Raw genomic sequence first — 21974 nt, forward strand, 5'->3', positions numbered from 1 at the left:
CAAATAGTGTGTTGTAATAGACAAATTCTTTTTACTTCAGTAAGACATTTTAAATACCATACAGACTTTAAAAAGTCACTTGACTTCGGATTTAGTGAAGAACCTCAGCAAAATTGTTCTATCTATAACATTATGGCAAAGAGACTAGCACACAAAACTTATTTTCCCAGCAGTACTGGCTGTTCAATAAAAACCGTTCTCCCATCTTACCAATGTTGCTCCACTTTTCAAAATAGAACCACCATTCTCCCTAGTGTTTTTAGATTATCCTGCAAAATACCGATGAGACAAATTCACAGTATTCCTCTTAACAGACTTGTTTAAAGAAACTGACACATACCATTTCAGACCTTTGTACCGCAATGAAAGAATGTATTTTTTCCAGCTGACCATTTAACTACCTTTTGAAGGGTGTCTTTAAGACCACCCTTTCTGTGATCTGCATTTAATTTGTGAGACTTCTAAATACAACAGAAGAAATGTTCAAATACAGCCTAAGAAGTTCATATTATGTTCTAAGATAATACCAGAGTTTTACAAAACTTTTAAATTCATAATAAAGGTGTCCAAGTTACAAGGACACTTTGCTTTATATTTTAGGTTTTTACTCATCTCTGAATAATTAGTGAACCAGAAGACAATAGCCATGGGAACAACATTCACACAACAGGGTCAATATAAGCATAATGCATTTGTGCAATTGCATTATTTGAATGATGAAAATATGGTACAAAGATGTACATGACCTGGAAAGAAGTTAAAATTAACATGCAGCAGAAGAGGACATATAAGCAATTACACAAAGGAAGTGCCTGCCAAACTACAGGGAGACTGACAGAGAAGCAGCTGCAGTTTTAGTTTGTACCTCCCCCATGTGCATGCCAGCTACATATTTATTTCACTAATTCAGTGAAGAAATGAAAAGCAGAATTGTGTTAGTGTGGACACTTGCAATCTATGTAACCCAGTGTCTTTTATAGTGAGTAGTGTGACTTACATTACACATATCCCATTTGAAACAGAAGGATAATGCTCACTTTATCGTGGCCACATTAAACATGATGCAAGATTGCATTTCCATCACGAGAACTACAGGACACTGTGATTTATGATGAGAGGTTTTCAACACTGCACAGCATTACAGGTATTGGGGATGATAAGGAAAGCATGGCATCCTTCACTTCTTATAATGCTTTTCTTCTCGACATTCTATCACTAATCCCAGAACAATCTCAGCTGACTGTCCTCTGCTGGCTATTATATTAGTGACAGGAATTGTTTTTACAGCACATTCAACATAAAGTAAACAATATGGACTGGAAAAATGTTAAAACCATCCAATTATGCATGTTTTGTGGCATGACACACCTTTTTCTGCTACACACAGACTAATACAATTGCTGTAGTTTTTGGCAAGAATTTACACAGTGCATTGGTGTCTACTTTGGGGACAGTTTTATGCCCTTGCAGCAGTTTTAAGCCCATTGCATTCCTCAGATGCTGTAGGCCTTCGATTAGCACTCACTATGTGACGAAAAAGGCTTGTGTTGAGCCATTTCATCATCTATTGTACTTTTGCCTGCCACAAAATACTCCTCTGTCTGGCAACAATGGCCACAGATCACTCTAACTGGCAGCTGGTCTAGGCAAAATACTGCTCATTAGTCTGAGGAGTTTAATGTTATCCATAGGATGACATCCTCAACTGAATTGCATCTTGAAAAAATGCAAACAGAAATAAGTTCCATAATTGTATAATTGTAAGGAGAGTAACATAGATACAAGCAAATTTCTGGGAAAGGGAAGGAAAAAAAAAAACACCAAAAAAACCAAAATCACAAACTCAAAGACCGGAAATACTACTGAAATTAACATTATCTAGCATTATTGAGGATTATAGAAATACAATTACATTAAATTACAGAAGTCTGTATAGGTTTATTTTTCAAGCAGTCTAGCCAGCATTCTACTAAATAACATGATGACTAACTTACTGTTAATTAAAAACAGAGTTGCAAAATTAGGAATAATTTTGAAGTATAAGTAATGCTGACACTGCTTTAGATCCACTGCCCTTGCTATTACTGATGTGTATCTGGGTCACAGTACATTTTCTGCTACAAAAAACACTGTAGCTACTCTACTCCTCAGCCTACTGCACACGGAAGACCTACCTTTGCAGAGGCAGCAATTTCTTTTATTCCCTTGGCAGCAACATCTTTTATGATTGGTGTAATGAGACCTCGGTCTGTTGCCACGGCAATAGATATGTCAATGGACTGCAGCTGCCTGCAGCCTTCTCCATCCCAGGTTACATTCACATCTGGCATTTGCTAAAAGGGAGACAGGGAATAAAAAAAACAGAGACAGCTGTTCAAAGAACAACGGTGCAATCAGGTGTTAAGAAAAAGGATATTAAGACACATAGTTATGTACAGGCATTCACCAAATTAATTAGCTTGCCCTTATTTTATTTAAATTTACTTTGTCAAAAAGCAAAAATGTATGCTGAAAATGGCAGGATGGCCAGAAATTTTATTGGTGTTGCCAGAAAAAATAACAAACAAACAAAACAAAAGCCTACAAATTCTTTCACTGATACCTCCCTATGGTTTCCCAGCACGTAAAGCTTCAAAGCAGTGCAATTACCCAAAATAAATCACAAAATATTGAATTAAAAACCATGCAAGTGGTTATCCTACTATATATACCCAAGTGTTGTTTTCTACTTCTGTCTCAGGCATGACTCTCAATAAAACAAGCTACAAATAGAACATGTTGCACACACTGTTATGCAGATAAGGTTCTCCTAAAATGTATCCAATTTTTTTTTTTTTAGTGGAATCAAAAAAAATCAAGATGTTTACTGATAACTTCCATGAGGTTTTTGAGCTTATCATTTAAAGCTGAAACAGCTCAGGGGAAAAAAATACCCCAACATATAGGTGAAGCCTCAGGTAAGCTGGTCATAGATACTGTGAAGGTATTATGTCTAATAAATCTAAGATCAGTATTTAATGACCTTAATGAAATAAGGAATTTGGAAGTTGACTTCCTAGTGAAGAAGGTATTCCAGAAAAAAAGTATGGGAGGGATACATTATCAAAAGTAACTATTATCTATCTCTATCAAAATTAACTCCACTACCTATCTCTGTCTATCCAAATTAATTGCACTCCTAGAAGTGGTGTGACAATATCCTCAATTCTTATTCTTCAACACCAGAATGTACAGTAAAAAAAAAAAAATTATTAGTACTCCTCTTTGCAAGCTGAATAAACTTCAGAAGTCCCACAATACACACACTTGTATGATGTATGGGTGCTGTACAACTATGACTATCTATATAAGGTATTCAAAAGAGATGGCAGGGACAGAGTTTGTCACTTCAGCTATGGAAGACTTATTTTTAAAGGACAGCTGCCATAGGAGCTATTGTTACTAAGCCCAACCACTTGAGGATATCAGCCTGGAAGTTCCTTCCTGCATCCTTACTTAGGCCTCCTTGTTCCAGAAAGACAGAATTGCTCTAATGGGCTATCATCTGGTGGACCCACTGGCACACTCACAAAATTCTGGCTTTCAAATGGCAAGACCAAGCCAAACCACAGAACTCAATACTGGACTTGTGATCCTACAGGTGTGAAGGAGAAGCTTGGCATGTTAAAGAACTGATACAAGCAGGATCTTGAGGTGTTTACCAACCAATTGTAAACTGTTAAACCAGCTGCAGTTGGCTCATTAAAGCTAGGAGAGCACATTTTTCATTGTTCAGGAAGAAAATATTAACAAATTATGGATTGAACAGTGCCCAGAAAAGAGTCGATACAACTGCCTTGAATTTAAACTTGCAAATGTATTTACACCACCAAATTTCAGGGTGGGGAGGTGTAGATGGAAGTGAGAGTGTTTTTTTTTAAACAAGTAGCCCACACCTTTTTCTGAAATGATGACAGAAAACAGCTGAGACATGAGCTTGATCATGAACTTGCTTCCTGATATACTGAGTTAAATCTGTTTGGGTTTTTTTAAGTTTATTATTTTAATAGTCAAGCAAAAGCTAGCGTAGATTTGTAACAAAGCAATAGGATAGAAGAATTGATTACTTTCATATCAACACAATATTAACGACCCATTCAGAAAAAAAAAAAAAACACATAACCTAATATTTTATTCCTCTTGCTCTCTGTCTCCTGTTCCTTTCACCTGTTCTCTGGTGCAGAGATCTGTCATCCCATGCTCACACTTAGCAGCTCACAGTATATTCTGGATGCCACCATTTTCATGTAAGGTTTCACTGGGCCACAAAAAGAAGCTTCTTGCTATGTACACATCTAACAAAACCACAGTACACATATTTAGCCCCTCCTTCTGTTGCTGGTGTTGAGTAACTTGTAGAGTTTTTTCTTAGCCTAGCTAACGCCCAGAATTTCTCTCAGGTACTCACTTATAAAACTGCCTAGAATCCTGTATATTTTCTGTCCAGACTGCAATTATGCATTAATCTATAGCTCTTACTATTATATGTTACTATTTAGAACAGGTTTGGCTAGAAATTTGTCAAGTCCATTCAAGTCCACTACTCTCTACTAATTCCATACATCCATGAGAACGGGAATAGTTCCCCAACTTAAACATAACTTCCTCCCTCAGCTTTTAAATAGTTAAAATAGCAGCTTTTTAAAATTTATTTATTTTTATTTATTTATTATTTATCATATAGCTAGAAGGTGTCATCACTGTGCATTCAAGAAGGCATAGGAAACAAATTCATGGCAATACCAAACTGCTTCAAAATCTGCATTCCTTCCTTGTAACACAGTAGTGTTTGCCTTGATGACAAGGGGAAACTCAGTTTTAAGGTTCAAGTGTTTGCCCCCCTTAATTATCTTTCTATACTCCAGGTATTAGTTATCACTAAAAGACACTATTTCCTCATGAATCTCCCCGGCTTTCAGGCTGGTCAAAGCTCCCCCTTATGACTTAATTTTAAAATAACTGCAAACTGAATTAAAACCACACTCCCTTCAAACACACCCTTCAAACACCTTCCACACTTAAGTGAAACCATCATGGTTTTTTCTTTTCGTAAGTTCGGTAATAAGATTAATTTTACATTATGTTTTCCAAGTGTTTATATTTGAGACACCCCGGACTAAGAGGAGGTAGTTCCAAAGCATGGAAGTTCTCCTAAAGAAGTATCTCTGTAACATTTGAGTTTCAAGAAATTAAGTGGCACTGGGCATGCTTTCCAAGCAAGCAATAGACACAAATTGGAAGGCGATGTGTCCAGTTCCACACAGAGAACACACAAATAGCTTATGGTTACTGTAATGCCTTTGTAGCTTGGCGTAGATTAAGTAAGACACTAATGAAATTTAAATTTTAACTTCAGGATGTATAATAATAATTTAATTTTTACACTGACAAAGGGAACAACGACAGTTCTTGGCAATGAGGAAAGACTGGTTGCCTGAACAATTTTTATTTCAAAGCAGGTATCACTGAATATGCCGTCAGAATACATCTGAGGTATACCCAAGATTGGTATAAGACTTAGATAAATATTTATTTATAATCGTAAGAGAAATAAGATGCAACAAAGAATAGAAGACTTATCTTGACCGTTGCTTTAGTTTGCTGACATAGCAACTACTGTTATCTGCAGCTCTTATCTATAGTAAGTGGACCTTTACAACAAAGTTCTCATGCAGAGAATTTTATCAGGAGACCTAAAACCTGACAATATGCAATACAGAATTATGTATCGATCGCTATGATCACATTCATATCTCCACACAGGTTCACAAAATACTTTTGTCTCCTTGGCAGTTGACTATAAAAAATATATTTTAAAAGTAATTTATTAGCTTACCTTCAGAGTAACTGCAGTTGCCTTGATAATAAAATCATTTACAGATACTTTAATGTCATCTGCAAAAAGAAAAGGGAAAAAAAAAAAAGACAACAGTTATTGCTCCTAAGATTTATCAGCATTTGTGTGATGACAAGATTCCAGCAATTCAGCAGATTTACTTCTTTGAAGCACTGCCAGAGTGCAATCATAAAAGCAAGAAAACTTTTCTCCCACTTGGGACAAAAGGAGTATTTTCAAGAAAAAGTCTTGAGCAGAGACATTCTTGACAGCTGTTACCAAAAGGTCAAAACCCCTGCAAACTGGAATATTAATACTCATTCTTGTATGTAGCAGCCCATCTGTGTTTTATGCTTTACATATTTACATAACATGTAACACACATACCTTTAGAAATACTTTTGTAAATGGAAAATTATTTATAAATAATTATATTAAGTATTGTTATATATATTTAATATCAGTAATATATTTTAAATAAATTTATAAATATAATGTATTTAACATATTTAATATTCTTAAGTGATCACAAATTTGGAGGAATGAACCAAGTATCCACTTACCACATAACTGACCTGCAAGGTTTGCCATGATTAGCAATCTATGTATAAGAAGAAAGACAACGTTCCAACAAAACATACTGGAATTTGCAGTTACTACGTTGCACAGAATTTCTCATTAGACAAACGTGGATCTTGATCGTCAAACATACTTCGGTTTCGACTTACATGCTACATTCCTAACCCTTGGCAAAAATATCACTGTCTACTAGGACAGCAGGAATACAGTTAAATATGGATGTCTGATAATGTTTTACCCTGAATCACTGAAGTTTATAGAGGCAGAAAATACCATAATTTCCATCAGAGAAAACAAAAATCTACCAGGATGATCTCTGCAATTCAATTTCATGCAAAGATATAAGGCTCTTTCCCATCTCTGCACTTAAAAAAAAAAAAATTCATTAACAATCCACTGCAGTAGGAGAGGTGTGAAAAATTTCAAGTGAGTATTCCTAAGAATTTTTTGGTTCATTTCTTATGACCTACTGCTGTTTAAAGAAAATATCCACATCATAAAATGTCTTTGACATTAACTTGTGTATAAGATATCATTAGGAAAAAAAAAATATCAGAAAAATGACCTGGGTACTGTTGCATTAAAAATTAGTCATTCAATACTCCAGTGAAAGGAGATGCAAATTCTAGAAAATCTGAATATACCAGATGAATTTAACTTAGGACCACACAGATAAACAAGCATGGGCTAGTCACCAGCACAGAACAGTTGCCCTTGGTTTCTCAATCAGTACAACAACAAATTAAGACTATACTGCTACGTTATTCTTAATGCAGAGTACACGTGGCTTCAGAAAGCTGCCATTTGAACCTGTAAGCTTTTCAAACCACTATAGCAATGATGAAGCTTTAGATCAAAGCTTGAAGTGCCTTAGATCTACAATTATTCACTTTTCGTTCTTGTGATAATGAGGTAATGAGGATAAAAATCTCAAAGCTAAACTATTGAGAACAAACTATTTCAATGGTACCAGAAAAAAGGAAAAACTGAGCAATACTGAAAAGAACCCCTGTGAAATTCTTTGTGTATCTTTTTAGAACAGATCTTTGGTCTTCAAAAAAAAAAATAAGTATAGTAGGAGAAAAACCACCCCACTGTTTCTTCACTTAATAAAATAATGGGCCTTTAGATTTTTTTTATTCAAGTCACACAGTAGCAGTCTATGAGGTGCATGTCTGCCTGTCTCCTTCAGCAAACACAACTTCACTACTTGCTTGTGCACCCTGAACATTGTGGAAAATGAAATTTCTTAAGTTAGACTGAATGGTGAATGAAAATTACATGCACAAATTGGCAGAGATTAACCCGTGTGCATGCAATAGCATCCAAACTTTGTAGGCATTGAGAAGTTTTGTAAACAAATAAATTCTTATTTCACCAGCATAATTAGCTAGACCTATTAAAAGAAAAATAATCAATATTTTCCCAATTTGATTTGAATACAGATATCTCCTCTAAGAGAATGAAAATAAACTAAAAAAGCTATTCTTAATTAGTTTGGCTGCAACTGATAAAGTAGACATGAGCTTATCTCAACTGGTTTCCAGCAGATAAAAGGCAAGAGATTTCATTTTAGGCAGAGGTAAGATACTGTCAATTCAAAAAATATTTTTAACCTCTGACACTTGAAATAAATATCGTTATTTTTGAAGAATAGTTCAAATCTTATAGAAATTTAAGACAAGCAGAATCCCTTGCAGCTATTGCAATCATAACACATGAACTTGCCTGACTTAGCAAGTTTTGCCTTAAAACCAGAAAGATTTCCTGAGAAGGCCACTCTTCCCGGACAGCTGCAGACAAACCTCATTTCTCAACATATTAGAATTAGAGCTCCATGAACAAGAGGCAACTTTCAGCCAGGCACTGCCCCAACTCTGTCTCCCTTCCCCTCAGCTACTGCTTCTCACTTTGCAGTTATCACCTCAATTATGCTTCCATAACTGTTTTACAGGTCTGATGTCAAAATGCATCCATGGATTGGGAGAGTTTAAAATAACTCAAGTTTTGACAAAAGAGGGAATGAAGATACTACAGAGGCAAACACAAGCAGTGCATTTCTGCAACAGTTTAATCCAGCTTTTCCGTGAAGAAAAATTATCTCCGAAAAAACCTGCAGCCTTTGCAAGTAGTTTAGGAGATAAGTGAAGGTGCGTCACAGTTTAATCCCAGGTGGCAACTAAGCACCAGACAGCTGCTCGCTCACTCCCCCACGGCGCAAGGCAGGAGAAAATCAGAAGAGTAAAAGGGAGAGCTTTCCTAAAGGGTTTCCACAGGTTTTGCTTTAGTATCTTCAAGAACCACGAAATTAGAGACACTTCCTGTAGACAACACTAAAGTCAGTATACTGACCAAATATTTTTATATATAATAAAAATTACTGAAATTCAGAAGATTATGGTAAGTAAAAAAAACTTTCATTCAGAATTTTTACTTAACTAAATCCAAGTTTTAAAACAAAAAGACACTAAGCAAAAACCACCTTTGTGATATTTTGCATGAAAATGAAGTCTCTGCCCAGAAAGTGTTCTATTGAAAAATTATTCTGTTTATTTTTTTTTAAATGCATGTCATATATACTTTGCTGAACTGAGATCTGGGAAAGAAGATTCTAGTCTGCAAAGTTAATTTTGAAACTATTAAAACATCCTATTGCATGGTACACTCAGCTGATTTTAGTAAAAACAAAAACAGTTTTAGCCAAAATAAAGTAATTTTTATTATACCTTGAGTTTTACGAACTTTTACTAAATAAGTCACTTCAGTAAACAGCAGTTGAGATAAAAAGGGAAAATTTAACTTCTTGATCTTATATATAAGCATTTATGTATAAATTAGACACAGTGGACACATGAAAATTGGAATTTACACACACAAATACATTGATATTCACAGTTTTTAATCTAATTCTCAATGTATATTTAAAATAATTCAGTCCTCTGTGAGACAGATTTCTATTCTAATAGTTTAACATAAGCTTTAAGCATGTATATAAATTTCAGTGAAAGAGATAATCCTGCTTTCTTCACACTAATACCATTACTTTGCCTTCTAGAGGAATTTACCAGGCATTGGCTGGCATGTACTAAAACTTACTTTCTTTGCTCACCATGGATAAAGTAATTCTCCCTCACAATCTGAGAAGGGAGCATTAGCTTTCCTTTCCCAGTTAGTTTCACACAGAGGCCAGCAAAACTAAATTTTAACATTGCACCTAGAAGTACAGAGCATGAGTGTATTTTAATGTGAAGCTTCCCTTATTATCTTCCACATGAACAAATTCAGATTTTAACCATTAAGAAGTAAATATTGCTGCACCTGGATGGAAGGAAACAAACACCTAATGGACAATGTGTTGTCCTGTGACAAACTGCAGATGTCTACAGAGTGCTGTGTTAGTTGGCAAAGTAACACCTCTGTCCTCCTACATCTTATCCTATAAGTTGTCCAATTCAATAATCACAAGGAACTACAGCTTGAATCCAAAATACAGAACACTGAAAAAAATTATTTGAATGCACAGTCGTCTGCCTATGCTAAAATCTACACCTCCTGGGGGACTTTATGTAAACAAGACAAACCATTCATTAGTAGCACATGTTATAGTGAATCAGGTAAACTACTAACCTTTGGCCAATTGTTTTCTTAATTTCAAAACAGCATCAATATTACAGTCAGCAGCAGCATACGCATGAGGTATCGTAGTTTTAGACTCTGTTAATCTCTTAGCAATGACTCTTCGGATGTTGCTAGCTGGGATTTCTGTGAATGTGCCCTGAAAGAAATCGTATGTTGCATATTAATTATCAAGAGAGAAAATGTACTTCCCCTCTGCTGAAACAGTACTCCAGCATTTATGTGTTACCATCAGTGACTCCTGCTCACTTAAAATATCCCCTAAGTATTCAAAAGCGATACATTCCAATTACTGAAATTAATATGATTAAGACCAATGACTGTTCTAGTCTGTTTCTCTTGACTGGAATCAACATAACAGGTTTTACACAATAGTTTTATTTTACAGTACAGAATGAACCCTCTTTCAAAACAACAACAACAAAAAATTCAAATGTTGAGCACTAAATTTCAACCAGAGTATATAAGTGCTATTCTATCTGCCAGACTTGGCATATTGCTCAGATTATGCTTGGTTTCACTTAAATTATAATAGAATATTTCCTCAGTAAGCTACTGTTTTTTCAGTTCCCTGACTCATAGAATCCTAAGTACATACTGAATAGTACTCAACACACAACCAACTGCAATATGTATGTTCCACTGCAATCATGGAAACGTTTTATTCTGTGATGGAAAAATAAGTAAGTTTGAGCTTCTGTGTTGTTTGGTTCTTTGAACAGTGTAAAAAAAAAAGCAGCATTTTCTGAATATTATGAATTGTAGGTACATTGTAAATTCAACTGTAAACTTACGCCTAAAAAGATACATCAAATCTAGTTCTAGAACCAGAATATTTTCACAAAAGCTTTTCTATTTCTACTATCTATTTCAGCAAGGGTATTTATTCTTAAAAATAATTTCTGGTATTTCTAACACTTCAATTCAACATAGAAACCGTATTTAGTTTGCCAAAGTTTGCAAAATCACTCTTCAAAGCAACCACTAAGCCCTTTCCTTGCTCACTTCTTGACAACTCATCTGTAGGCACTTACATCTTGCAGGAAAGCAAATGCATGAAGTACAGTAAAAATAAATCAAACTTCTCCAAGTTTGGAAATAAGCACTGCCATACTGATCGTGTAGTGACTGAGGGAAAGAGAGTATTGTTGATTTCCAAAGTAGTGGCATCCTGTTTGGGGACTGAAATAAAACTGCTGCCTCTCTGACTTTCCCATTTCCAAGGCCTGCAGCGTAGGATTTTCCATGGCTTCAATTTGCAAGCTACACAAAATACTATGCAGACCATAATTTCATGAATTTCACAGTTTGAATTACACTGCTTTAGGATCCATGAAACATACTAACAACTGCACATGATAGGGCTTTCTAAGGCCACTTGAGTGTCCTTAGTTTCCTCCCTCTCTCCAGTTGTAGAAATATCACAGAGTTACTTAAGTAGCCGTTGCACTATTCGCTGTAGGAATGCTGAAATCTTAACAGGAGTGTTACCAGAGCAGCAGGTTGTCCTGGAGTGGAAAGTGGTGGAACTGCTGGCCTTGGATAAGCAGCTGTTGCTGGTGAAGCAGAAGGCACTGCAGCAGGCTGGAGAGGAGCTGGAGAAACCATAGGTTTCAGTTCAGTGGGTTTACCCTTCTGCTTCTCTTGCAGAAGTTTGAGAGCATCCCTGGTGATTAAACACAGTGAAATACTGACAATACAGAAAACTATTTAACAAGTCCTAAGTATTACTATTCCATCATTTATTCTAACTAATTAGCCACTTCTGTACATTCAAATTTCTGTTGCCAAACCAAACATTAAGAAGGTGATTAACTGATACTAATTTTATGTTATTTTTGTAGTATCTTCTTAGTATATTCTCTTAACTTCTATGAATAAAAGGGCTTGAAAATGCCGTAACACAAAACATTTGTGTAAGAGAAGCATTACAATCATCATTAGTAACTGTGAGTGTCCAAAGTGATTTGTGAATTGCACTAACAATTCTAAATAAGACAGTACACTTATTCAGGCAATAAAGTCTCAAGTAAAAGCTGTTTCATCTGTTACATTTGTAATAATATGAATTTAATATAATTGCTTAGTGCTATTTGAAAATTAAGTAATACATTTAATCACTCATTTCTCTGTACCCTTCTGCCACAGGTACAGATGGCAAACTGGTCCATACTCCGTAAGCCATGTGAAAGACAGCACCACACTAGAGAAACAAAGCCAAAACCTGGGTAACATCTAACAGTCCCAGGTGTGGTTGAACCTTGCGTGCTCTGTTCTCCCAGGATTTTACAGCTACCACCACAACATCTCCCTGTTCTGGGCACATTATGACAGACATGAGTAACTCTCATCTTTAAGCCATGATACTGCATCTACCCCAGGTACACTGTATTTATAAAGCAGCACGCTGAAGATTTGCACCTACGAGGCTAAACAGAAAAGACTGCATTTACACCATCACTGCCAACTGCAACTGGAAGTAAGCTGTAGATCCCCCCTCTTTATGCTCCAGATCTAATTAGAAAAGCCTGTAACATGTACCTTAGATAAATCTCTATTACTTCGTGGAGACATCACCACATACATCACATACACCGTTTTACTCCATAAATTGGTAGAAGAAATTAAAAACAAATTAAAAATCAGACTCTTTACAACTCTACCATGGTTTTGAAACACAAGCCATAAATACGAAATAAATCTGCCTAATTTCAGTGGATTACTGTTTAAGTGAGAGTCTATTCTTGAGTGACAGCCAAGTTTGTTATTAAATTTATTCATTAAATTAAATGTAGAAAGAACAAAATCTCAGAACATTATGTGTTCTTAGCTGTTCTTAAAAAATAGCATTCCAGCACTAAGAACTGACAGCTGAAACACTCTGTATGTTCTATATACTGCATTTTATCAATTTGCTGACTTACTTCAGTTTAATTTTAGCTCAACAATTTTTTGCTTCAGCAAACAATATTAAAAATAAAAACTGAATGAGCTCAAGATATAATCTGACATAATTAGAAGTTGTTACTTATTTTCCCACATTACATGCTAGCAAAAATTTGTTTTAAAATTAAGTGTTTAGTCTTTAACACCACTATATCAGGGAAAAAAACCAGATTTCATAGAATTAAAATCATTCCCTAGCATTATAATTTGAAACAAAAAAAGTAACTGTGCGACATAATGCAACTTTAGTTAACACATTAGAAGCTACCAAAAACTACTTAAGGGTTTTAACTTGGCAGTCATAAGAGAGACCATTTGTTTTAGGTGGCTTTTAGTGTGTTACCTGAAAAATGTATTGCCAAAACTGAGTTTATTTTTATAAGATTCACTGAAGACTTTTTGAAACTCATTTGTGAGCATTACATACAAATATATACAAAATATACGAATCCAAGGTGCGACAAGAGATGTATGGATTGACACAAGCCTCCTCTGGTGGCAGTTACTGTTACTAAACCATCCCCATCCCCTCTCATATGAACATCTGTTTACTTAATTCATATAAGATCCTGGAAGAATGAAAATGGTGAGAATGCTACACATCAAATTTTTAGGAATGAGATTTATTGCCCTATTAGCATTATAGAAGGAGCTCATTCCTCCATAACGACAGCTGATAGACTGCACCCAGCAGAGATCCTGCTGTACCCAGCACATACATGTGAACATAATCTCCAGAAAAACAGCGCCTCATCTGTGCACTGGGCTTTATTTGCAAGCTGAAAATGTCTGAGCAGAGATCCCAAACCACCCTAACTTAATGAGATCTGGTAGGAAGGCACTGATGGGAGAAACACAGTTCTTGGTAACTTGCCTCCCCACCCTTTCATGGTTGCATTTATAAATCCCTAGATCACTAAATAGGATGGCAAAGGACAGGAGTGCCCTGTAACAATCAATTTCAACATAGCTCTCCCAAATAGGATATTGCTTAGAAATAATAATAAAAAGGCTGCCACTCCATAAAAAAACCCACAAACAACAAAACAAGCAGGAAGAAGAAAACTGTAATTCAACCTTGCACAGACACATAAGAAAAATATCAATAAATAAAAGCATATAAATAAATAAAGTATCATCCTACTAAGGGAGAAGATTTTGACAAAGGTGTTAAGTAAAAATTCCTATTGCTATTAAGAATTTTACAGTGAATTGAATTTAAAGATAGAAAATTGGGGAAAGATTCTCGCTTGCCTACGTAACTCACTATCTTTCTTTGTTTATTTTAATCTGGTAAGTGTAGCAAAGGAAATATTTCCCTGAATATCTGTAGCAGCTCTCCATAAAAATCTGCACACATTTCATTTCAAACTGAATATAATAGCACAGTCTGTAGGGGTATGAAAGATTAACCCCATTTCAAAACAATGGTTAAAAAACCCCAGGCATTCTGTACCTTAAAAAGACACTACAAAGTCAAATCTTTTGTATAAAAGAATGTAGTTTTAAAAAGAAATTATTTTGCTAGATAATTCTCATAACTACAGAAAAATCTTTGCTACATCTCCATGACAACTAGGAAATGTTAATTTATGAGCTCAAAGTCCTAGAGGGTTTCCACCTGCCATAGTCTTGTTACACACCACAAATAACTGTTACAGTTACATAATTTAAAAAAAAAAAAAAAACTATCTCTGATGATTTCTGTTTCACAGGATATTATATCTAGTCAATTCCTTATTTTATTTCAACTCAGGTAAAGATTATAAGAAAAAAAAGTTTTGAAAAAACTGTGTGCTTTTCTGGGTTCAATTCCAAGTTATATTGACTTGGTCCTGGTTGTCTTTGACTGGAACTAAAACAGCTGCAGCCTGAAAGGTCTGTGTAAGACAATGATGGCATTTGTTGAGAGGATTAATTTTACTGATAATAAAAATATTTATTTCTGCCAAAATCCTCACCTCTAATAACATACATGCTCATGTGAAGATAATGCATCATTTCAAGGCTAAAGGCACTGGATCTACCATGTTTTTATACACAATTTCCCCCTCGGAGGCTTGGCTGCCAATGATTACAAGAGAACACTCAAAAAGTTTAATAAAACACTAGAAGCCTGATCATAACAAATCATAGCTTTGTAAACAAACACTCTTTAAATCATAGACAGGGAAAAATGGGAGAAAAACAGAATTCTGGAATTTATTATTATACTTCATTGGCCTCCCCCGTCTACTAAAAATGGGAACAAATGAAATCCTGACAGATTTCATAACTAAACTTCAGTGAAAAAAGCAAAAGATCCGAACTCCCCAAGAGTTAAAGAAAACAGGTCACTGGTATTTTATTTTGGCTCTGTATGCATCTTGGAGGAGCAAAATACCGGAGATACACAACACTAGCTCACAGTGGTGCTTAGGAGTCAACAGTCACCATTAGGCTGAGCTGCAGGAAATATGACAGCATTACCACACAGCTAAGATGGGACACAGAAAATATTAGTGTTTGTTTTGTGGTTTGTTGTTTGTTTTGTTTTGTTTTTTTTTTTAACCAAGGCTTCTTAAAATATTTCCTAATCTGTTCTCCCTGTGTTTTCATTAGGTTTTTCAAATTTAACTAAGCCTATGCCTTTTAAATACATCGATGTTAATCTCATGGTGATTGCTCTAGTTTCAAAGGAAGAAATCAAGAAATATAGGGTTGTAGCTTTAACAAAATATCTACATACTCTTTAGTGAAGATTCCTCGAGGCCCAGTAGGTGTAACATTGCTTGGATCTAGTCCATGTGTTTCCAGAATGTTGCGAGCTGCAGGACTTAAACGAACCCTAAAGACATGAGGGGAAAAATAAACTATTTAAATAATAAGATCAATTTATTTCATTTAATGTACATCAAGATAAACTACATTTCTGCCAGGAAACAGAAATATGATTAACTACAAAGCAGAGTAATAACTACAAAGCAGAGTATATTAACTACATAGCTACAGAGTACTCAGTACACATTAGCATGACTTGCTCTCTGAAATGAGGAAAAAAGCCAACAGGTAGGTATTTCAGAATTCTTAGATACAAAAGAAGCAACATAAAAGAAAAATACTTGGTTTCAAGTCTTTCCACAAAACCTCCAATTAATTATTTCCTAAAGGAGACTGTATTTGCATGTCACTGAATTTTAAGAACTGTCTATTAAGCTCTTGCCAAAAAAAGGCACATCAAAAATGATCATTCTGAACATGCGGATACATCTCTAATTAACAGCTGCAGTGAGACATCACTGTCTGATATTCTTTGGCACTAAAATGTAAGACATAATCCTTTCAAGGATCCTTTCAGTGGATCATCCTCCTACTACAGGTAAGGCTTGGGCAATGACCTCAATTAGTTGTCTTCCACTTGCATGAGAAAAGCCTGAATGCTGCCAGAAGTACACAGAGCAAACCAGATTGAAAACGTAATGAGGTTGGGGATAAAAAGAAAAAAAAAAAAAAAAGAAAAATCCCACAAACAAGAAAATATAAAAACTCAAACTACCAAACCCAAAGTTTGCATAACACATGCTACAAAAATTAGTTTCCTATCTTTTCTTTAACAGGCTGTGACATCACAGTTTTTGTGATATCACAATTCACTGCAAGTAAGGAGTGATAAATCCAAACAAGATCTGTCCTGCAAGATGAAGCAGTGATTTATAGATTACTGTTACCTGACAAACACTCTGGGGCTGACTCCCCCTCCAGGATGTTTGTAATGCTTAGAGCACCTTAACAGATTAAAATAAAGCAAAACAAACAAAGACCACATAAACCTACTCTTTTGAGTTTTTCACATTCCTCTATTATGAAAATTAGAATAATATAAAAAATACAAGAGCTTGGTTTCAGAGTGTGCCATTTGTTCGGGTTTTTTAATCTCCTAGAAAAATAGAAAACAAATTATAGATACACTTTGCATCTGATGCATAAGCATGCGTGTCCCTCATATATTAACACAATTTCTTCTGTAAGCTTAAAATCCTTCATAAAGCAATTGTATGTCAGAATAAAATTAATTTTATTCTAATAAAACTATGTTGTTTGAACTGACTTTTTGGGCTTACAGGCAAAGAAATATTCTAGGCATGCAAGCCTTATTACCTCACACATACTGAAATGCTCTTAAACGAACACTAACAGCCTATTACTTATGGTAAAAAGGGATAAAAGATTATTTTTGGTTCAGGTCTACCAATCTAACAAAGAGTTGCATTTCTTAACAAACACAGAAACCTACTGCAGTTTTCCAGGTTGAGGTTCCAATTTAGGAGGAGTTGAAACTGAGGGACTTGCAGGAGCTGAGGGACGTGCAGGTGCCGGTGGAGCCAGAGAAGATGGATCACTACCAGCAGCTGGTATTTCAACTTGCTTCCAGTCCTGTCCTTCCTCTACCAGTAGACCAATTACCGAGCCCAACCGTACATTTTTGCTTCCTTCTTCCACCTAAATTTAAGGCAATGAGAACATTAAGTTACATACTGTGCTGTCTACTCTAATATGACTGAAAATGGTAGATGTGAAAGTTTCAGGCATGCTAATGACAATTCATCAATAAAATACATCCCATTTTTATTCCTATTATTAGTAAGATGACTCAAGACTGAAATAAACTATAACTGCTATTATAAGTTTAGGAATATTAACCTATGTCCCCAAATTCCATACACCTAAAGTTAGCATTCAGAAATCAAAGTAAGTTTTTAAACACACCACCTTTGCAGGTCAGAACTAGAACAGACAAGCTGTTACAATTTTGCTTAACTTTTCATCTTGTGGATTTTTGAGTCACTACTTCATTTTTACTATTCACTATATCAAAAACCCTCTGCATAAATCTCAACAAACCAGAGAATCTCAGATGTAGTAAGAGTTGAAATACGTAGAAAGACTTGTGGGTTCTGATGGATGAGAAACTGGACATGAGCCAACAGTGCATGCTTGCAGACCAGAAAGCCAAACCCATCCTGAGCTGCATCAAAAGCAGCATCACTAGCAGGTTGAGGGAAGTGATTCTGCCCCTCTACTGGTTAAACCCCACCTGGAGTGATGTGTCCAGGTCTGGAGTCCTCAACACAGGAAAGACATGGACCTGTTCAGAGCAGGCCCAGAGGAGGGGCCACATAGATGACCAGAGGGCTGGAGCACCTCTCCTACCAAGATAGGCTGAGAGAGCCGGGATTGTTCAGCCTGGAGAAGAGAAGGCCTTCAAGAGACATTTTAGTGGCCTTCCAGGGGCTTATAAGAAGGAGGGAGAGGGACTTCTTGTACAGGTATACAGTGACAGGACAAGGGGAAATGGTTTTAAAATAAAAGAGGGCAGGTTTAGGTTAGATGTTATGAAATAAATTCTTTAGTCAATGTGGTGAGGCACTGGCACAGGTTGCCTAGAGAAGCTGGAGCTGCCCCATCCCTGGAAGTGTTCAGGGTCAGGTTGGATGGGGCCCCGAGCAACCTGGTCTAGTGAAAGGCATCTCTATCAGGGGATTGGAATGAGATGACTTTAAGGTCCCTTACAACCCAAACCATTCTATGACTTTATGAGTCTTGTACTGTCTGTACACATAACCAAGAAGAATCAAAAAGATGCTAACTTTGCTTTGCTAACAAAGCTCAAGTGACCTTGACAGGCAGAAAAAATTCGAGCAGATTGAGTGCACAGTAAAATAAAGTTTCCTTGGAACTGTTGCCATGGCAGCATAGTGCTTTTGTCACTAACACACATAAAATAAAGTAAATGCTTATTGCCTCGACTGAGGAGAAAAATGGACAAAACTTCTGCTGGCTCACTCTGCAGTGGAATTTTTATACAAAGTAGTTTCAGTTCATACTAATTCTCATTTTGGTTACAAATGAGAAAATGGTCATGGATACTAATGTTAAGGAAACTTCCCTGTCTGACTATCCAGGAGCCACTCTGGCAGTCACACTTGCTCCACCCCAGACTTTCACTGCTGGGACTTAAGCACCTTCACATCAGGCAGCTCCAGTGACCCAATGGGTGCCCCACTTGACTCTCTGCACACCTCACACGGTCAGACAAGGTATCTTTACCAGCTCAACCCTCAGTTTCCCACAGCAGAGTCCCAGAGACCTGGATTCTTAAATTAATTTTAATTGTGGCCCAGTAACACAAAATCAGTTCAAGCTGGTGCCTCTGGGTAGGGACTGCAAACAAAGGAATCCCTGGGCTTTTATATTCTCACAGTCTATGCCCCTGATAGCCAGTGATCTTCCCGCTGTGTAGTTGGGTCCTGCTGTATCAGAGCATCCAGTACCTGGCCAGTGCTACAGGTCCCTGTGCCCTTGTTGTGCAAAGGATTGGCACCAGGTCACAGCCCCTTTCCTGGGACTCTTGACATTTCCCCCTACCCGGGGCACAACCTGCAGCTTACACTGCAACTGCACACCCAGTTATATGATCTATCCCTCAACAATTAAATACAGTTCTTAAACAATCATCATCTAATATTTCATTCAGTTATTTAATCTTTTACTACATTTTACATTGAATCAGATGTGATCATTACAAGACCTGCTCAGACAGAAAAGGAATGTATATGCATGAGCTTCTATTTCACTGTTAGCCTGCTCTTTCTTGAATCATACATATTTAGCTTATACAGTCAAGAAAAACCAAGAAAGGTTACAGAAATTCAACTAATTTAACCTGTTCCAGCTGCTATGTAGACGTAAATATTACATTTCTTGAAAGCTCATATTTGATGCTTAAAAATTAAGGGAGATTTTTCTTGTGCATTAAATATGTAAAATGGAAACATCTCCTATCTTTAAAGGTAAAACCCAGAACTTTAGACAGAGAGTGTGCTATTTTGACTCAGCCCTCCATACAGAACTCAGTCAAGATGGTTCAGAATTGTAGTTGGAATCAAAAGAGACATTTTTTTTCTCTCATTTCTTTTAGGAAGTGAGTAAAATTCTGCCAGAAGCTAATACAGAGGCACAAAAAATTCTTAATTTCCCATCAACTGCATCACATCTGAAACTTTTAAGTGGTCCCTGAAAGGACAGTCTTTTCAATAAGAAATCATCTCCCCATCCACAAACCTAATACAGTTAATTTTACAAACTCTACACAAACAAATACTGAATACCCAATACAGTGCAAAAATATCCCTTGGATAATGCAGAAAGACTACAAAGGACCATACCTGAGCTAAAGAAGAAAAAAATCAAAATTTTTTATCTTATTGGTCTCCTATTTTTCAGTTTTCAAATCATTAGGTTTCTTCTGTACTTTTTAGGAGACTGAAATAAAGGCCTTTCTATTCTGTACTCTAATACTTCAGCCCACCATCTCTAGATCCCTGGGATTAAACGAATCCATTAAAGATTGGCTTTGCATAATGATCTGTTCATGTTCCTCCAATAAAACTGTCTCCCTTTAATCTAAAAGATATTATAGTTTCCACTTCCTGGCACCTCCTTCTCAGACTCAGCTCTTAGGATAGGATTGTGATTGGATGATATGGATAGCTCAGCTAAGGAGGAACATCACTACTCCATGATACTGGTATTACATAGATGCTGCAAAATCTGGCTTTGATCTATCAAAAAACACGCCACAACAGCAACACACACAAAGAAATTTTGGAATTTGGAATGCATTTGGAATACAAGACAGGAAATGGAAAAAAAACACAGCTTCTGAAATACTAATGTTACTTGTAGTCATCATGAATTACTATTAAAGAAACTTGAAAAAAATCAATATTGGAACTTGATTTTTTTTTCTTAATATTTCTCTGGGATTAATTTGACAGAGACAGGATTAATTTCGACAGTGACAATGCCCATACCTCCTCCTCACATAACCTAAGAAAGCAGTGTCTGCAAATGCAGAATAGGTTGCACAAGTTTTTTTGTCTAGGCTATTAAGTGCAAAATAATTTTTTTGGAAACATTCAAAGTCGAAGAAGACAATTAAAAATAGTGAAAGCATTACTCAGCAATTATTTAAATAACTACATGGAGATTAAAAACAGATTTAAGAACACGTCTGATGTGAGACTTCATCCTGAGATAGCAGAAAAGATTCTCTGAAACTTATTACATGTGTTGCTCCACAGTTGAGCCTGAAACTTCAGGAGTTTCAAGGTGCTACAAAAAATTTGAACATCTGGGAAAAAATACTATTTAGTAATGGAATTAAAAGAAGGAAAAGACAAAAATCTTACTCGGTAATATAAACTAGTGCTTACATGCAAGCTAACCTGTAGAAATAAAACACTAATGACAGTTTCCTGTAAACCCTGATAGATTCGACTTGCAGCTGAGTTCCATTTTATACCACCTCTCCTCCCTACCCAGCCCCCCACCAGTTTCGATGCTTTGATTTTTACAAAGGATGTTGCCTTTGCTTATACAAAAAAGGAAGATGCTAAACACAACATCACTTCTCAAAAGCTGTCACACAGGACACTACCCTCCCTTTTCTGTTTTTGCAAAGGGTAACTATGGAAATACATGCTCCTGTAAGAAAATTCAACTGTAGCAGAGAAAGGCAACCTAACGTACCAGTCCAAAAAGCTTTTGTGGTAACAGCAGAAGCAGGTGTCTCACTGTGCATAGGGCAGAATTTTCTAGGAACTAGTTCATATTCATGCCCATTCTGCTATTTCCTAAGTAGCTGGACTGCAATCAATACCAGTATGCCTAATATATATAATTATGCAATCCACACCTCGTGTGTAGATATTCCCTAGATGAGACTTCCCTGATCAAATTACATAATATTTACTATAAATACACATCTCATTTTAATTTTATTTAAAGTTCTTCCAATTCACCTTATTGTTTAATTATTGTGGAGGGAGAGAAGAAACAGTTGCAATTCACCACCAGCATAGAAATGAGACTGTTTAGAAAATTTCAAAGTGAAGAA

At 36.1% G+C, this 21974-nt stretch overlaps 1 protein-coding gene across 3 annotated transcripts in view; it reads right to left on the bottom strand.

Annotated features, from left to right (window-relative positions):
- Positions 1–21974, bottom strand: part of PDHX (pyruvate dehydrogenase complex component X) — a 37190-nt gene that overhangs the window by 2661 nt on the left and 12555 nt on the right. For all 3 annotated transcript variants that reach the window (XM_027882189.1, XM_027882191.1, XM_027882190.1), the window contains exons 4-9: positions 17310–17515; positions 15765–15863; positions 11582–11756; positions 10082–10229; positions 5876–5934; positions 2175–2333 (exon numbers count right to left, since the gene is read on the bottom strand). In XM_027882189.1, coding sequence (XP_027737990.1) covers positions 2175–2333; positions 5876–5934; positions 10082–10229; positions 11582–11756; positions 15765–15863; positions 17310–17515 — 846 coding nt within the window. The remainder of the gene's footprint in view (positions 1–2174; positions 2334–5875; positions 5935–10081; positions 10230–11581; positions 11757–15764; positions 15864–17309; positions 17516–21974) is intronic.

The sequence above is a fragment of the Empidonax traillii genome, unplaced genomic scaffold, assembly GCF_003031625.1.
Source record: "Empidonax traillii isolate 1590-97213 ecotype Southwest subspecies unplaced genomic scaffold, ASM303162v1 scaffold103:size1334136, whole genome shotgun sequence".
In the NCBI taxonomy this organism is placed as follows: Eukaryota; Metazoa; Chordata; class Aves; order Passeriformes; family Tyrannidae; genus Empidonax; species Empidonax traillii.